The sequence below is a fragment of the Drosophila pseudoobscura genome, chromosome 4 (assembly GCF_009870125.1).
Source record: "Drosophila pseudoobscura strain MV-25-SWS-2005 chromosome 4, UCI_Dpse_MV25, whole genome shotgun sequence".
Lineage (NCBI taxonomy): Eukaryota > Metazoa > Arthropoda > Insecta > Diptera > Drosophilidae > Drosophila > Drosophila pseudoobscura.
The window spans coordinates 17,265,945-17,283,135 of NC_046681.1; the positions used below are offsets into that span (position 1 = coordinate 17,265,945).

General features: G+C 36.7%; 5 protein-coding genes and 1 long non-coding RNA gene across 9 annotated transcripts; 2 read left to right on the forward strand and 4 right to left on the reverse strand.

Moving 5' to 3' along the window:
* Nucleotides 1-88: 88 nt before the first annotated feature.
* Nucleotides 89-1,723, reverse strand: Nse4 (Non-SMC element 4). Its single transcript, XM_001357361.4, has 5 exons — nt 1,548-1,723; nt 1,270-1,487; nt 1,047-1,214; nt 268-600; nt 89-213 (listed from the first exon to the last, which is right to left on the reverse strand). The coding sequence occupies exons 1-5, from the start codon at nt 1,627-1,629 to the stop codon at nt 148-150; spliced, it is 867 nt and encodes a 288-aa protein (XP_001357397.3). The 5' UTR covers nt 1,630-1,723; the 3' UTR covers nt 89-147.
* Nucleotides 1,724-1,830: 107 nt separating this feature from the next.
* Nucleotides 1,831-3,542, forward strand: LOC117184135 (uncharacterized). The gene is made up of 2 exons (XR_004469358.1): nt 1,831-2,817; nt 3,213-3,542. It is a non-coding gene; the product is annotated as an uncharacterized lncRNA (long non-coding RNA).
* Nucleotides 3,543-3,994: 452 nt separating this feature from the next.
* STUB1 (STIP1 homology and U-box containing protein 1) lies at nt 3,995-7,767 on the reverse strand. Of its 3 annotated transcripts, none has more exons than XM_001357362.4 (6): nt 7,394-7,765; nt 6,377-6,575; nt 6,181-6,322; nt 5,899-6,004; nt 4,885-4,941; nt 4,034-4,313 (listed from the first exon to the last, which is right to left on the reverse strand). In XM_001357362.4, the coding sequence occupies exons 1-6, from the start codon at nt 7,514-7,516 to the stop codon at nt 4,071-4,073; spliced, it is 870 nt and encodes a 289-aa protein (XP_001357398.1). In that variant the 5' UTR covers nt 7,517-7,765; the 3' UTR covers nt 4,034-4,070. The 3 variants fall into 3 exon arrangements, with proteins under 3 accessions (XP_033236356.1, XP_001357398.1, XP_033236355.1); XM_033380464.1 differs by lacking the exon at nt 4,034-4,313 and adding an exon at nt 4,751-4,804; XM_033380465.1 differs by lacking the exon at nt 6,377-6,575 and having other exon boundaries at nt 3,995-4,313; nt 6,181-6,337; nt 7,394-7,767.
* Nucleotides 7,768-10,705: 2,938 nt separating this feature from the next.
* Nucleotides 10,706-12,163, reverse strand: RfC3 (replication factor C subunit RfC3). Its single transcript, XM_002132363.3, has 6 exons — nt 12,029-12,163; nt 11,904-11,968; nt 11,397-11,847; nt 11,125-11,339; nt 10,987-11,064; nt 10,706-10,927 (listed from the first exon to the last, which is right to left on the reverse strand). The coding sequence occupies exons 1-6, from the start codon at nt 12,064-12,066 to the stop codon at nt 10,773-10,775; spliced, it is 1,002 nt and encodes a 333-aa protein (XP_002132399.1). The 5' UTR covers nt 12,067-12,163; the 3' UTR covers nt 10,706-10,772.
* A 248-nt stretch (nt 12,164-12,411) lies between these two features.
* On the forward strand, nt 12,412-13,672 carry holn1 (CD2 antigen cytoplasmic tail-binding protein 2 homolog holn1). The gene is made up of 3 exons (XM_001357363.4): nt 12,412-12,688; nt 12,747-12,939; nt 12,993-13,672. The coding sequence occupies exons 1-3, from the start codon at nt 12,582-12,584 to the stop codon at nt 13,641-13,643; spliced, it is 951 nt and encodes a 316-aa protein (XP_001357399.2). The 5' UTR covers nt 12,412-12,581; the 3' UTR covers nt 13,644-13,672.
* A 1,387-nt stretch (nt 13,673-15,059) lies between these two features.
* Nucleotides 15,060-16,932, reverse strand: REPTOR-BP (REPTOR-binding partner). 2 transcript variants are annotated; one of them, XM_001357364.4, is made up of 4 exons: nt 16,784-16,932; nt 15,765-15,846; nt 15,581-15,702; nt 15,060-15,520 (listed from the first exon to the last, which is right to left on the reverse strand). In XM_001357364.4, exons 1-4 carry the CDS (start codon nt 16,832-16,834, stop codon nt 15,428-15,430), a joined length of 348 nt encoding a protein of 115 aa, XP_001357400.3. In that variant the 5' UTR covers nt 16,835-16,932; the 3' UTR covers nt 15,060-15,427. The 2 variants fall into 2 exon arrangements, with proteins under 2 accessions (XP_001357400.3, XP_033235651.1); XM_033379760.1 differs by having other exon boundaries at nt 15,577-15,702.
* Nucleotides 16,933-17,191: the final 259 nt, after the last annotated feature.

Genomic DNA, 17,191 nt, shown 5'->3' on the forward strand with positions numbered 1-17,191 from the left:
CCTTATACAAAGTACAGGTTATCTTATGACATAAAATGCATCTTCATTTTAGTGGCCAATACCATGGCGTTGTCAAAAAATCAAATGGTTATTGCAATGAGAGCAAGGTTTTGTATTGTTTTATTCTTAATAAAATAAAAAATGTCATTAACTATCGTCTTTTTCCAATCTTTTCAACATTGGCTCTTGAATGTTGTAATGCTTTACCATTTTCTGTGAAAGAACAAATAAGGATTACATATTCCTTCGCATCTTTTACTTTCATACCTGACAAAAGTTGACATCAATGGCACAAATTGCCTGAGCAGATCCGTTTGTAGATAAATTTCTGGGATTGGCAACAGTTCGAATTTGTGGTAAATTATCATTTCCTGGCTCAATATAAATCATATTTTCTTGAACAAGAAATGAAATATTCAATGCATTCTGAACAGAGGCCATAAAATTTGTAGGGTGACAGACTAATTTGAAATATGGAATGGGCTGGTCGTTGCCAGTTCTGTAGAGTTGCCTGATTTGTTTAAGCGTACTGTTGACTGATGCTGAACCTTCCTCCTTGCGCTGCAACTTGTCACTTTTTGTTGGACGTTTTTCTTCCACCTGTGAAATAAATGCAAGATTACTGATTGTAATTTTTAAGTATCACCCTCATCTCAGAAATCGAAAAATACAGTTGGCATAGATAATCCCGTTAGTCCGTATTGATTTGCGACTAGATCCTGCAGACTATACCAGCTAGAATAACAGGATCTTTTGTTGGACTCCTGTGGACACTGCATCAAGTGCATATCAAATGTTTGAAACATTCTCTATTACGTTGAAGACTCTGTTTACAATCGCAATGATTGAAGATACGATGAAAACTAAATTAAATGCGCCAGAATAAACCAAAAAGATTTTCATTTATCTTTTTCCCGACCTATGCACACGGCAACTACATAATAAACATACATACATATGTATGTACATATAGTTCCATCTACATATTGACCAGATTCAAACTTCTGACTAACTTAGTGAATAATTATTCTCATGACCATACTTACCAAAGGTTTTCGTGTTCGTTTACCACGGTTCTTCTGAATGTGCTGTTTTGGTGCAACATCTATGAAGGCTATCAAACTGTCATTTGTGAATAACGGTATTCCAAACGGAATAGCTACAGTGCAAAGAGAGTCCCAATTTTCATCTTTGTCTTTGAAAACTAAATTCGCCTTATACAAAGTAAAGGTTATTTTGCGACAACCATATCATTAGTTGTCTACTTACAATAGCTGTAAAGATCATTTGGTCTGTAAAGTTTGTGTTATATTGTATAGCCTTTCCGACAACTTCATGATTGCGCCTTAGCAATTCAGAGTCTAGTACGAGCTCCGTGGGATTTGTACGACGTTCTTTCTGTCCCTTTGCTATTTCGTTTGATTTTTTAATAATTGTTTCTATAGCCAGTATTGAGTCGCCGAATCTTTTATTTTCAATTTGTTGCTCTGTTTAAGAAAATTGAAATTTGTTAATTAGACTGCATTCAACATTAAATATCTACTTACCAATCTCAATGTTTTTTTCGATAAGATCTTGTAAACGCATAATGCGAACATCTTGTTCTTTTTCTTCTTGTTGATCTTCCATACTTTCAAACGCAGAAATAACTTTATATGTGCGCTATAGAAACGATTAATTCGATGTTCTCAAAATATCGGTTTAGATATTTCTAATCGGAAGAGCTTGCTATAATTTGAAACAGTAGAAAAAGGAACACAAAGGGATTTAATTTATTTTAATTTACTTCACGTTTTTCCGATATACCTATCAAAATTTTTTCAGTTAGTCATTAAATTCTTATGTCATATGGTTATGATACTGTCAAATACTTTTTATGAAAGCATCAACGCCAACTATTATTTGTTATTTTTTAAATTAATACACAGTCTTCATCTTGGGGGAACGGTGGTTTATTTTTAAAAGTTGTGACGCACCACGCATCTCTCGCTTGGTTTTCGGCTGATCATTCTGGACTCCTATACTTTCCCGAGCAGTATGCAAAAGGTTGTACCGTTTGGTCCGCTTTAGATACGTAAAGAATGCCAAAGATTCAGATTGATCTGTCCTGGTTAACCTCAAAGGAATTCGTTTCCGCTTATCCGCAATAGGCCAGGTGTTTCCGACACCAGAAATAAAGAATACACTCTTGAGACAGCTGTAGTGGAATAAGAAACAATAGCTGAGAAATGAAACAAATTGAAAATTGTATGTCATGGATGACTTGCCGAAGTCTATTTCCATAAATTTCATCGATGACTGTGGCAAAATCAATTGATTAGTCTAATATATATGAAGAACAATGGTTTTTATGGTGTGAGGAATAAATATGAGCATAATGTCCCACTCGTCCATTTTCCTGTCGAACGAACCATAATTTTGATTTTCAAAATTTGTTTGCTTTCCTCATCACCAAACAAATCAGCTGACAAAATAACTTTCTTCCGTAACCTTCTCCGCCAGAGTAAACTCCTGTTCCCATCCTTACATCTATTCCAATATCGATACAAAACGCGCGGCAGTGTTAATGAGCTATTACACTTTAGATAGGACAGGCAAATATAATTTCCCGATAAGTTTACTAAGATTTTAAGGCTAGGTTTTTAACCAATCACTAACCAATATATAGATGTATCACTTCATATCCTTATAGCCTAGACACACTGGCCAGCTTCCTTATCCTATTCCTTACCTACCTTATCATAGACGGTCCGTGAGGTTTTGCCGCTCCGCAAATTTCCCAGCTATGCCACCACCCATCTAAGATGTACCTACAAGGTAAGGCCACTAACCATACTGTATGGTTAGTGGTAAGGCGCAAGTTTCTATGCGATATTTAGCTGATGGTTTTCAATGAATTTTCGCGCGTAGACATATATTAAATTAGTACCAACCAGTGAATCGGTTCCACATCTGCCAAAAATTCCCAAAAAGCCGTTGCCATTCGTTGCTGTTCGTTGCTGGGCGCGGCGCTCCCTCCACGTTGGTGTGGTTGCATTGTTATTTGGTGCTGTGTTATTTAATGACCATACTCAAAACCCAGTGCCACCCGCCGTGATCACGGTTTCCCCTCTTTGCTTGCTGTGCCAGTGTTCACAGAAATTTTCTTGAACAAGAAGAAGAGGTGGATTAAGCGGTACAAGGAGCTATATTTATTGTTCTTAAAATTACAGAGTTTATACATATTTGGGATCGTGATCACGAGTCTTCCTTCTGAGCATCTACGGGACCACACGTGACTGATTGGTGGTGCGTGGTGGTCACTTCGAGGGACAATCGTGGCGGAAGTTTCGACACACTCCGACAATTAACACATCGGGCCGTGTAATTATTAACAGCATGTGATGAAAATAAGAAATTATAATGGGTAAATATGTAAAATCACATGTCAACACTTGACCCTAATATGAAAATATAAAACCTTAAACTTAAGATGTAATGATAAATAACGATGCTTAAACCTAATGTCGAAAATGTTTCCAGGGATGTTTCCTCACGTCTAAAAAAAAAAATTTTGGGGCGTGCATACGCCCCTTTATACTTCAAAGACAGATTTTTCCTTTATCGTTAAATGATATATGTATGTACGGTGCCAGAAAACGTTTTAAACGTTATTTAGCAACAAACAAAGTTTCACTTTAAAATGGAAATCGAGACTTTGACTTGGTTATAATAAAAGAAGCACAGGCTACGGATGTAAATAGAAGCCTACGTACTTTGCGCTTCCTTCCGACTATTTCATACATCTACACAAAACTAGTATATCCCTAAACTTTTTGAGACTTTGCAAGACAATCGTCCGGAAGTAGGAGCTCTCCAGGTACACTGACGAGTCAAAAACAGTTTAGGCTACGGGAGCTGGGATCTACACCGAAGAACTAAAAACAAACAAATCCCTCAGACAACCAGACTGGTGGTGTATACGAAAAAAGGCAAATTAAATCGCTGCAATTACTTATACATTTTTTATTATCAGAGTAAAAAATGCAATATATTGACACATTTATAAGTATTAGCTATTACAATAATAATCAATAATCTAATGACCATTCATTCTCAGCAATAAAAGAGTCGACAACTTCTTTCATTGAAAAATTTGGTATTAACTGATCCTGGGTCAGTTTTACTCGTGTGACAGGATCAAAGTGACCAACCCGCTGCAAGTGCTCCTCAATATCTTTACGCTCATATGTAATCCCCGAAGGAGTTATCACAGGATCCGTTAGTATTTCAAAACTTATTTTCCCACATAGAAAATCGGGAACATCACGTTTCTGAAATTATGGTATGTTAGTATAATGAGTTGCAATAATATAGACACATTAAATTTTACGTTTTAAAATCCTGTAATACAGGATTATAATATTCCTGTCTACTGATAACACTAGGCAGCAAAATTAAACTTTTCATATACGCTTCGAACAAAACCGAACAAAAAAGGCGCACTCTAAAATCGCACTAATTTTTTACTTCTACAGCCTGGGGTTTCCCCAAACGTTATTCGATTCGTGAAATTTTTTGGTTTTATTGTTATTAATAATAAACAATATTTCACAGTTATTTTGTTTTTAAGTTTGGCATTGCTTTTATTACACATTAGACCCCAGTGGGCATCGAATCGTATAAAGCCTTCTATAATTTCCCCTAACTCAACCAGTCATAAGGGCCTCGACCGTTGTTTACCATATTGAGGTCTGGGCTGTAACCTGGCCAATAACTATAAGGACTAGGACTTAATGCCCAATTCCGCCTTCACAATGTTAATCTATCGTTAAAAAATAGTCGACACTAGTTGAATGCATTTTTAAAAATGGTCTAATACTCCAAATTCGTTACATAACTTACCCTTCGTCGTTCATCAACTTTTGAGTAGATATTGTTGAGCTCTTTTATATGATCATCCTGAAAAAAAAATATATATATTTAATAGTATCTTGTTTATTAAATCTATTTCCTTAGCAATAACCATTACTTTTTTTTAGCAAAACGGCAGACTTAAATCAACATTTTTTAGCTTCAAAGTCTTCAAACTTTGAACGATAGCTTATTGCTTTGAAGCTTAAGTCAATAAAAAGGAAAAACAAAAACTGCCACGCGTGCAAAATAAACAACGCTCCAACGAAAGAGCATAGAAATCGCAAGCTTTAAATGGTAAAAATCTTAGAAAAGCGCATCACACAATTTTTCGATTTTACAGTCAATTAGCAACCTTTTGCAATAACCGGAGCATGGGTGTATAATCGATATTCCGATTAATGATTCGGAATAGACTTCAACATTCAATAAATGCACCATTAACTGTTCGTAGCCAAATGGTGTTTTCGTAAAAGGATAAAGAATTATTAAACGCTAGTGTTTGCGCAAAAAATGTTTAAAATTGGTAATTCCTAATATTTCGCAATTTGAGGACGCGGAAGGGGCAAACTCGATTCAGTATAATATCACAAGAGTCTGCACACAAAATTAGATTAATCTACTAGATCTTATACAGTCACTAAGAGCTTACCACCGAACAGAACGGGCAGACCAAAGGACGAACAAACCGACATGACTATATCTACCATACTTGGTATATGATGCTGAATCTGCCGGAATCTCTCCCTTCTTGCTGTTACATTCATTAAATTATTTCAATTATGTAACTGCTATTTTGGTATTACTAACGATTAATTGGTTTTGGTACAATAATATATATTTAATATAATACAATACATACATACTGTGTTATGTATTTAATCTCTTAAAATATTTACGTGTTTTCAAGTTTTAGAACCGATGTGAAAAGAACCAATAAAAATATGTACCGACGATTAATGGAGTGATGTTATTCAAGTATAACTAGTTGTATCTGTTACTTACACACTCTTGTTCAATTTCTTGTTGCTTTTCTTTTAGCTGATCTTCATGTAAGTTTTCATTTAGTTTTAAATTGGATAAACGACTTTCCATGTCATCTTTAATTAATCTGAAAAAATATATATAATTCATGTTTTAACGAATAATCCAGGTTCTTTTTTTATGTACTATGTCTTAAAAAGACTTATGCATGTCATTAATTTGAGTTAAATTAAAGGTGAACGTTGTGATGACGGCAGGGGCCGCGGTTCTACCCTATACCCGGTATTCAGTTAAAATTCTTACCGATTCAAATAACTTTGAAGTTCAATCTCTTCTTGCATTCGTTTTTCTTCCAAGACATTCCAGCGTTTTTTGCGAGCAAGTCGTAATTGTAATGTTATATCATCACCAAAGTTTTGCCTTTGTTCCTTTGACAAATCGTAAGCTGGAAAAAAATATTCTTAGAAGAAGAACTGTTGATTAATTAATTACTACTAACCGCGTTGGAGATGCTTTATTGCTTCGTCATAGCTGTCTATCTCAATAAGGCCTTGCCCCAAGAAAAAGTGTCCTTTTAGCAAGTTAGCGTCGATATCCAAAGCTCGCCGACAATCTTGACAGCACAGCTCCCATCGTTTTAGCTTAAGATTGCAAAGCGCACGATTTGTGAAAAAGGTAGCATTTGTTGGGTTTTTTATCTTTGAATAAAATGAAAACCACTTGTTAATATGCCGCACTAGTTTCACAACCCACATACTCTTGCAAAGCCAAGGACTTAGTTTAGTTTAAATTAAGGAACTCTGATGGGCATTCTCTACGATCTGCGTTTTCGGTTTACACGTATCTTCAAAATAGTGGATTTCCCAGATTTTCGTCCTTTATGGGGAAAGGCAGACGGACATGCAGACATGGCTATATTGAGTCATGTGGGGAAAGGCAGACGGACATGCAGACATGGCTATATTGAGTCATGTTGATTGGCTCGTTATTGGCAATACAAAATTCTTTTACAAGATTGTTTAGTCACTAATAAGCCAATATTAAATAGACAAATTAAATTGGACTTGAATCCTTTTAGTTTTTGATTAAAAACAATTTGCCATTCAAATATTTTTCTCAAAAAGACATCAATTCAGCTGGTCAATGTGAACAAGAATATATGTAAATATTTATATCTATGCATTCTAGTTAGTTAACTTTGAAAATCGGAGTACCCTATGCAAGAAGATGCGAAGAAAAAAGTCCGAAGGTTACCAACACATAATTTATTGCCCCATATACAAATGTGTGCATACAATGACGACTATATGGGTACTTTTACGTGCCGAATCGTAAACATTTAATAATATGTCATTTATGCAAAATTCTAGTATTTTCACATCTTAAATAGACGTAAAATATTTATTTTGTTTTGTTTTTATTCGCGCTGGGAGGGTCCAAACAAATTTTAAGCCGAATTGTATGTATGTAGTACATTCATACATACGTACATACATATGTATGTAAGTATACTTACAATGGCTTTCGAATAACAATTTATTGCGTCGTCGTATTTGCGAGCTGCAAATAAACAGTTTCCTTGCTCTTTCAATTGAAGATCAGATAAATTTGTTGTAGAATACATATGTTTGGTCGTCATGCTGGCAAATTATGCTGGGTTACTGGTTTTTCAATTTAATCAAGTTTCCAAATGAAATATATTATAATGCTGAATTTATATTTATCGCAGGCCAACGCAAACTGTCCATTTAGTTTCACACAACATTTAGTTAGTGGTGGATGCTGTTAAAACTGGATTATTCAACATATTATTGAACATATGTTTTTATTGACCGTATGAAGTAATTGAGATGTAAAAATCCAAGTTTTTGTTAGAGATGTCAAAGCGCTTTAATATGGGTACTCTACTCTTTTCATTTTTTTATGTCTTAGATTATAAAATGTCAAGTTTATGCACTAGAAGGGAGTGGATTACAGACCTGAATTCTTTACTTGTCGGTGTAAATACACAAATAGCACAGAAAGTCTGATTCCGGAATAACATTTCATAAAAGAGGTGAAATCTAATAAATTTGTGTTAGTTGACTTTCTAACTTTCTTAAGAATAGAAATTGTAAACTATTCCTTCCAGATGGGGGGAAGCATCCAGATTCAATGAATAGGGTGAATAGCTTTAGCATTGAGCGTTAAGAGCGGAGAAATTTTACCAACCTTTTTTACATAGCAAGAGCAAGAAGAAAATGAGAAAAAAAAACTTTTAGAAATTTTGCATATAGTCTTGAAGTGAAGTTTATTAGACTGGACAACTATTTGGAGAATGGACTTAAATAAATATATACATTTTATTTTATTAAAATAATAATGAATTATATTTTCTATATCATATATATACAATTACTGTATGGGGGGGAGTGCTTGACTTCGACTTACTGGAAGGTTGGCGAGAACAAGTAAAAAGACATTATGGCAAAAGCAGGCAGTATGAGTGAGAAAAATATACGCTGCAACGGAGAATTGTGTGTGGAAAAATATGATTTGTCTAGACTGTTGATGAAAATAGTTTATAGACTAATTAGTCATAAATGGTGTTCGACTGATACGGTGCTATGACATAAGACTTTTCTAATAGCTGTATGAAGATAGACTTGTAAAATTTTCTTATAAATAACATCGGTCTTAAACCAATTAGGAAAGAGTTTAGGCAACGTCGGTCAATTACAGTGATCTGGCAGTTCAGAGTTCGAGCCAAGCACAGACTGAGCGGTACAGGTGATGTTTATCAGTCTTTACGGCCACTTTCTGCAAAACGCCAAAGTGCTGAAAGTGAGGAGGGGTGAAATGCCTGTCGATCGGGTCAGCCAAATAGGATTCATGGACCTACTTCATAATTGAGTCGCGCAGATAAAGCTTCTTTAGCTCTAGAAGTTCGTTCTTGGCGCCAACGAAATTTGTCCGACCAAATTTGACCTCACTCGAGTGAAATATCAGAATCGGTGAGCCCTGGTGAATGCCTAAGACGATGTACCACAGCTCTGACTGGATAAGGTGTCATAAGGTTCTGAATATCAGAATATGGCTAGACGACTGCCCTTCCCTGGACACGACATATATGGAAGCGCGTAGAAACGCGCAATCGTAGATAAAACCGACCGCTTGGAAGGCTTTGAATCGGTGTCCAGCAGAGTCCCACGCAAAGCCAAGAGTTTTAGTTGTGTCGCTTCCTTAGGAATTTTTCTATGGCATTTTCACGGGTTCCCTCAGTACTTCCTGCTGATTAGAGCACAGTTAGCTAAAGTTACCGCCCGAAATGTGATCATCCACGTAAAACTCTTGCAGCCGTCACGCATTTCTCTACTTGCCTAAACTTATGAATGCATTCATCCAACCTTGCATCCATCCTAGCTTCCGGATATAGAGATTTGTGAAAGAGCACAAGAGCGCCGAGCTTGCTGTCCACCGCCAAATACGATCCACCCAAGCCGAGTCCGGCCGGGTCGGGTCGGGTCGGCATGAGTCCAAGTGCCCCTTTTTTAGGAAAGAGAAAAAGAAGGAAAGCTTATTCACTGCTTTGTGACGCAGCAACGGTGACAAATTTCCGAATAGCTTGCAAGAGTATCTTTCGTGGCAAGCTGAATGGCAAACAGCTCATCAAGCCGGCTCGTCGGAAGTTGGAAGCAACAAAAAATGGTTTTAATGATTTTTCCCCACATGAGCACTACTAGCACTATAGCGTACTCCAAGCTCTCCATCTTCTAGCAGCGTTTCTCCAAGAATTCATATGGACCTCCCATTTTTCTTCTGTTTTAGTATCCAAATTCCAGTTACCCAAGTCTGCAAGCCACGCGGTGAGATGGTCCCGGACAACCAGGGTGGTTGAGCCCACCCACGCTGAAAGCCACATCAGGAACCAACGTCAGTGCGCGGAACGGAGTCCGATGTTATATTGTCATAGACCGGAGCGAGAAAACGCAATAAGTCGGAAGCGTCAGCTTAATTCAGATACGGTTTTAATAATGAGTCTTTATTTCTATATAATTGCGGGAAGAACCGGCAAGCAGATCAGAGTTAAGAATTGCCAAAATCTCATATTCGAGAAAAAATCTCAAATGCGAAGCTTTTCTAGAGTTAGTTGCTCTGAAGACTCGATAAAAGTGGAATTTTTTTTCGACTTGACAGAAGCTTTTCATAACCAGCCAAAATGATGAGAACGAGGAGGATACATTTCCAGGCGATTCTATAGCTGCGGCAAGGTGAAGTGATGACAGAGACCGTTGATACACTGTTGAGCAGCTCTTTAAGCTCCAACACTTCATTCCATAGGGCCGTGGCAATCTGAATACTTAACGCTGCAATGAATTAGGCTGCTTTAGATCCCTGAAAAGCTGTAAATGCGTTGGCTTTGTTAAAAAACATAGAAAAGTTGCAATATAGCATTTACATTGTTGCCTATTTCGAACGTTAAAATGCGACATTCAGAGGTTTGGTCAAATGGCTGCACCTTAGCCGTTTATCCATAGATTTTTACAAACGATACCTTAAACGACGGCTAATTAATGTACCTGTACCAGAAAAATATGAAACCCCAGGAACAAATCTATTTCGAGTTTTTCCGACAAATATTGCAATGTAGCATTTGCATCGTTGCCGATTGTCGATCGCCTACAACTGATGATTAGAAATGTGATGATCCAATAAGTGAACTTACTTTGGTGGGTAGTTAACCCAGTGTAAACATAGAAAACAGTTAGCTCCTTGCAGGAAAATCATTTTTTAAAACTGCTCGATAAAGTAAAATTGGATGAAGTTTTGATAAGATTGAATGAAAAAGTTACTTATGTATTTATTTTAAAACAGATGACATGAACAGATGAATATATGATTTAACCTTTTTTAATTTATTCCTTATGCAATGAAACCATGTCCCGGCATATAAAAAAAGCAGAAACCAGCGCTGCCGTATTTGCAATATCAGTGCAACCTTTTGTTAAACGTTCTTCGATGTGTGCAAGCTTCACCACCAATTCATTCATTACCGAAATCGGAAATTCAACTGTTTTTGTAAAGAATATAAAAAAATCAAAGCAAAAACCATATCTTATTAACACTTACGTCTCATTACAATTAAATGCAACTCCGTGATTATGTCTTCGAGCGCTAGACCTCTAGCGCTCTTGGCAACGTCAACATCTGCGTAAATAAAAATATGCTTTATGAATGTTGAACTTAAATTTAAACATTTTTACATACTTTGAAATGAAACCTCAAAGTTGTGCCCCGAAAGCAACGCCTTCAATATGTTTTCAATATCTTGCCGTAAAGGATAGCCAGCACACATGTACACATTATCTTCGTTGACCACATCAAATGCCATAGCAGTGCTTTGCAGAACGTTCAGTACCTTTCGCATATCGCCTTTTGAAAGAGTAAGCAGTGCCTTCTTTCCATTTTCTGTAATCTTTATACTACAACGGTACAATGCATTAAAAAACTAAAACGGTACAATGAATCAAAAAACTTACTCTTCCGACTGAACAATTTGTTCCAACCTAGGTATCATTTTATCAGGGGACAACGGCGCAAAACGAAAACGGGTGCATCGCGATTGTAGCGCCGGGATTATTTTGCTTAGATAATTGCAAATTATACAAAAACGGACGTTGTCCGTATACTTTTCAATGATGCGTCGTAAAGCGTTTTGAGCGTCGTTAGTCATGGCGTCTGCCTCATCTAATATAATAAGTTTAAAAGTATCGCAGAAAATTGTTCGCGTAGATGCAAAGTTAAGGATTTGGCCACGTACAATTCCAATACCCCTATCATCGGAAGCATTAAGCTCTAGTACCATGGACTTAAAGAGCGCCGGCGGGTAAAGTTGTCGGGCACACGCCAATATGGTGCTTGTTTTACCAGTCCCCGGTGGTCCATAAAAAAGTAAATGGGGAAGCTGCTTCTGACTAATGAAGCGATTGACTGAAATTGAATTGAGTACTTATTTGTTTGATCTCATCTATTATTGATAAACTTACTTGTTAAAATTATTTCGTCATGAGATATAAGGTCATCTAATGAATATGGGCGATATTTCTCAACCCTGAAAATATAATATTTTATTTTGTATAATATGTTTGAATCAATTTACCAGATTACATACCATGGCTTGCGCAAAGCAGTTTCGTTATTATCACACATTGCTTGGCACAAATTCAATCAAAATAAACTTATTCCTATACGCGCCTTTTTGTTACGATACCGATAACAAAATCGTTAGATACGGTATTTAATTGATATACACAATTCATATAACGTCGCTAAGTTAGCATTATTCTGGAACATAAAACACAGAACAACAATATTAGCATTTCCAAACATAAGACATCTCGGTGAAAGGGGGAGAGCGAGATAAAACTTTTGATTTTGGAAAAAGAGACAGATGTAAAACCAAAGCCTATGCTTTGTCTTTGCATTATTTTTATATATTCCGGTGAATTCTATCACGCCCCCATGGAATCCATTCATTCTCTCTATTCCAATTCAACGATGAGAATAATGTGAACATTTTTCGCTTTCTGTATGCGGTCACATTATTCTGTATGAAAATAACTATTTATTAAACAATTTCGGTCACTGGAGATTCATTGTCTTGCGAGCACTCAATTTGCTTAAAAAGCAATTCAATAGAATATTAACAAAAATTGATACAAACAATGGCAACCAAACGACGAAAACGTGCACCAAGCGATAACATAAACGAAAGAAAGAGTAAAAAACATACTCTTGATTCGGATGAAGAAGATTCTGACCACTACGAACGGTATGAATAAAATTTTAAGATTATGGTTTATTTTCTTTTACAACCTATTATCTTACAGTGAATATATGAATGATAGCGACATTGAAGGCGGCGAGGAGGGCATTCCAAAAGTAGAAGACAATGTAAAGGTAACACCTTTTAATATGCGAGAGGAGTTGGAAGAAGGTCATTTTGATAAAGATGGTCATTACCATTGGAATGTTGACACGGAAATAAAAGATAATTGGTTGGATAACATCGATTGGGTTAAGGTAAGGATGATTAATTCAGTATCTCTTATCATATAACAATTTGTATCCCTTAGATCGAGAAAGGTGACTCCAAAAATGGCGATCAAAGCTTAAATTCGTCGGATAGTTCTATAGAACCCCCAGCGAATCCCTTCAATTTGTCTATGACACTAAGAAAAATATTGGAATATTTAAAAGAGGGGGAAAGCGTTCAACAAGCCTTGAAAAGATTGGGAAATCAGCGTCCAGCGGTATCAACTCTGGAAAGAATAAAACAAAAGAAAGCTGGCTTTGTTGATACAAAAACTCAAGATATTTTGAAACTAACTGAGCTTGCTAATGAAATACTTTTAAGGACGGGCAACATGAATATATATGACGAAACTACGGAAAGCATTAAATCCAAGCTTACTGATTTGCCTAGCACAAGCAAATCTACAATTGATGACGAGGTTGACATGTATGCTGATGATTTCGATTTGAAAGAGTCTCAACGTTTTAAAGCGCGTCCTACATCAAGTCAAACTATGACCGATTCGTCTGAAGTCATGTGGGAGTTTAAGTGGACACAAAATAACGATGAAATCCATGGCCCTTTTACCACTGATAAGATGTTAAAATGGTCTAAAGAAAAATATTTCAAAAATGGAGTCTATGCTCGGAAATGTGGCGAAAAATCCAACTTTTATTCCAGCAATAGAATAGACTTTGAATTATATTTGTAAATTATGAATATATTATATGTACCAACATATCTCGACGGATTCAGTTTTAATTCATGCGAATAATATTTATTCAATATATTTACCTATAAGTATTCTAATACAAATTTAGAGGACAAATGAATTTTTGTGTAATTCACCCAAATGGTAAACAAATCAACGTCATGTAAATATGTATGGCATCAAAAACAAATACTTTTAAAGTTTTTGAATTGATTGAATACTGCCAGAACATACGTACGTCATCGTGTCGTCCGCGTATTTGCGTCCTTCGGTGACTAAAGCGTCGGCTATTTGACGCCCCAGGATCTCCTCCGCTGACTTCACGGACGCCCTCCTTCACTTCTCCTACGGCAGACGCCAGTGATGATCATCGAAGGCCCTCTGGAGACTCTTTAACTCCTTCTTACCAAGGCCAGAAGAAGGCAATCGGACAATAACAATAATAATAATAACAAACAATAAACCTTTAACGGTAGCCGTACAGGAATACGCCACGAGACACCAATAGGATCAATTAAATGTACGCCACTAATATGAAATGGCCTCACGGCTTCAAGTCTATCAGCAGGTAAATTCCCCATAAGTGTGTTCAGCAAAACAGGTTTAGACCTTCGGGATAGGTTGATAGGGTCCGTGTGGTGGATATTCTTACTGCTTAAAAAGTATTCTTACTTTTTAAGGTGCGTTTATTACGAATTTGAATTCCGTTTTCAAAAATTCAAAATTCATCACCGTGCACTGAGCAAATTGTGATGGTGTACGCGCACTCGCTAGTCGGTGGTGATGGACTAGATCGCTTAGGCGCGATATTTCAATATTCAATATTTGAGCCCAGATTACAATGCAAAGCAACTGTTGGAAGCCGCCGAGCTTTTTCGGCAACTATGATGGTTGTGAACTCCTCGTATTGTGGAGTTGTGCATATGGCAGTGCGAAAAGATGACTCGCTCGACGGAAATACTAACAGGCATGCTATGCTGCGCGTTCGACGACCATGCAAATTGCGACAGACAATATAGGTTAGGTTAGGTTCAGGCGGTAGCCTGGGAGAGTGATGAAACCCTCCCAAGCTCACTTGGACCTATAGAAGGTCCGTTGTGGTGCCGCATGGGCGTGTGCCCGACAGACAATATAAGCAGTAAGAAAGTTTCATGTGTGTGCGTGTATGCGCTGATAGCGGAATTAGAGAATTAAAGAGAATTCGGATACAAGACAACAAGAGATTATTGAATTGTCTTACGAGCTATTGACAGCTGCTGCTCCCAACAGAAATCTATATTGCTGCAAACGGCAAAGAGGATGGAGTCCTCTTAATAGGGAAAAACCTACCACCGTTTTTCAGGCTTTCTTACGGCAATGTTGCAATAATTGCACAATAAAAGCATAAACTATTAAAGTGGAAAAAAACAAAACATCTTTTTAAAATTTATTTCATGATGCACATCAACATACTTATTCCATATAGTTAAATATAGTCTACTGTTTTTTTTTAGTAATCTTGCCTGAGGTACATATGTATTAGAGCCTAGTATGAACAGGCAACCGAATGGATTCAGTATTCGTTTCGTTGGGTCAGTTAGAATCAGCGTCATGCAGGGCTCTAGTATATTTGTATTTCCAGTGCTATAATATATGTATTTACCAAAGTTCATTGTGATAGAGCCGCTTCACTCTATTCGATACAAAAATATAACCAAATTAATAATATCCTGCAAGGGCGTTTAATTAAATTAAGAAAGAAAAATATTTATGTGCTTATAGTTCTAATTATAGATTAACATGACTTATTCTTCTTTAATAATTCCGATTTCTTTCAGGAACTGGTCAGTGTTGGGTGTTGAGACATGTTCATTCAATTGTCTACTCCAGAGTATGTACTGTAAGTAAAAAGAGCCAAATAAATAAGTTTAACATGACATTGTAGCTTATATACCAACACGTTCCAGTTCAGCCCGCAATGCAACGACGGCCTTTTCACGATCTGCAACTAGCTCCTCAAGGTACTGATAGCGTAGTTTTTTACGGGCCCGGCATTCCCGAGCACTTTGCCTGCTACGTTCTATAAGAAAAATATCGTAAAAGTATTCCCCTATGGTTCGAATTAATTCACAATTATCTTACCAAGTTTGGCCTTTATATCTATTTTTTCGGTCGATGTTTTTCTTCCGGGCTTCCGTCCTCTCTTTCCACATTCTTTGCGGACCTGTAAATCGTTTTAGAAAATTGTATTATATATCCCATACGATTCTTAAAAAAACCTGTCTATAATTATACACACTCATTTTTGTCTAATCCTCTACCCAAAGTTATGAATATTCTCTGACAAATACCAATTTTGGGCCGAATAATTCCAGAATGGAACTTGTTTAGATCAAAAAAATAAAAAATTGGTATACACCCAATTGAAAGCAGGGAAGGACGCCCATTATTGTATTCGTTATAGCTTCTTTTTACAGTAGAAATGCAAGAAACTTGATCACCAAATGTTGAACTATTTATGCTGATCGAAGCATTTTTGCTTGTGGTCGGCACACTCTCATTCACAACTTTTGTAGCAAAATAGTGTTGTTGTTTATTGTTTAGGGTTCAACAATGGTCAGTTGTATAGGAAAAATACGTACAACATATACATATGACTCTACAAGCAGGCTATGGAAGATACAGAGGAAAGTGGTGCATAGTCGGGCGGGACGGGACAGAAACACTACTAAGACTGATGAGGGAAGTTGATTCAACCCCACAAAAGAGAAGTTTTCTGCATAGACAACAAGCATGAAGTCGTACGTATGTACATACATATGTATATACGTTTTCTTGCTTGCTGCTTGCCTTGAGTGCAGCATTTGTGTCTGTAAGGGTGCACGCGTTTTCTGCGCGCAGTAGCACTCTTCAAGTTCTATACAATTGTTTATTGTTCCATCTGCCAAGCTATGACTCAGGGAAAATATCTAAATGGATTTGATATTGCGCAGAATGACAATGAAATAAGATTGTATGCTTTACACATACATATACACATACACACAGTCGCTGTATTGTTTACAATAAGCTTGGGGTAAATGTAGCAGCAGCAAAAATCTCATAGTGCATAATCGGGGCATTGTTAAACAAAACGTCGAAAGCATAAGAACATATCTTACTGATGGAAAAGCTTCCTCCGTGACCGCCATTTTATTATTTTGGGATTCCATTTAGATTATTTACTAACACAACAATGTAGGTTTTGGTCTTTTCTACTGCAGCATTTTTCTGATAGAGTTTACAAGCTATCGATTCACTAATGACACAGTCAAGATAACGACCCCAAGTATGGTTCAATTTGGAATAATGAAAATGCATCATAATAATTTAATGAAACAAAGTGGTATGAGCGGACATTAAAATACATGGCTCCACATTCGCGAATAAGAGCTTAAGTGCACCCGGCTGAGCAGTACAACCGTTCAATAGTCCATTCTGCCGCCTGCAGACTATGTAGTTCCAATACTATTCCTGTCAAACTGTTACAACAACATTTTCTTTCTTCGTACTCCAATTCAACCTGCATT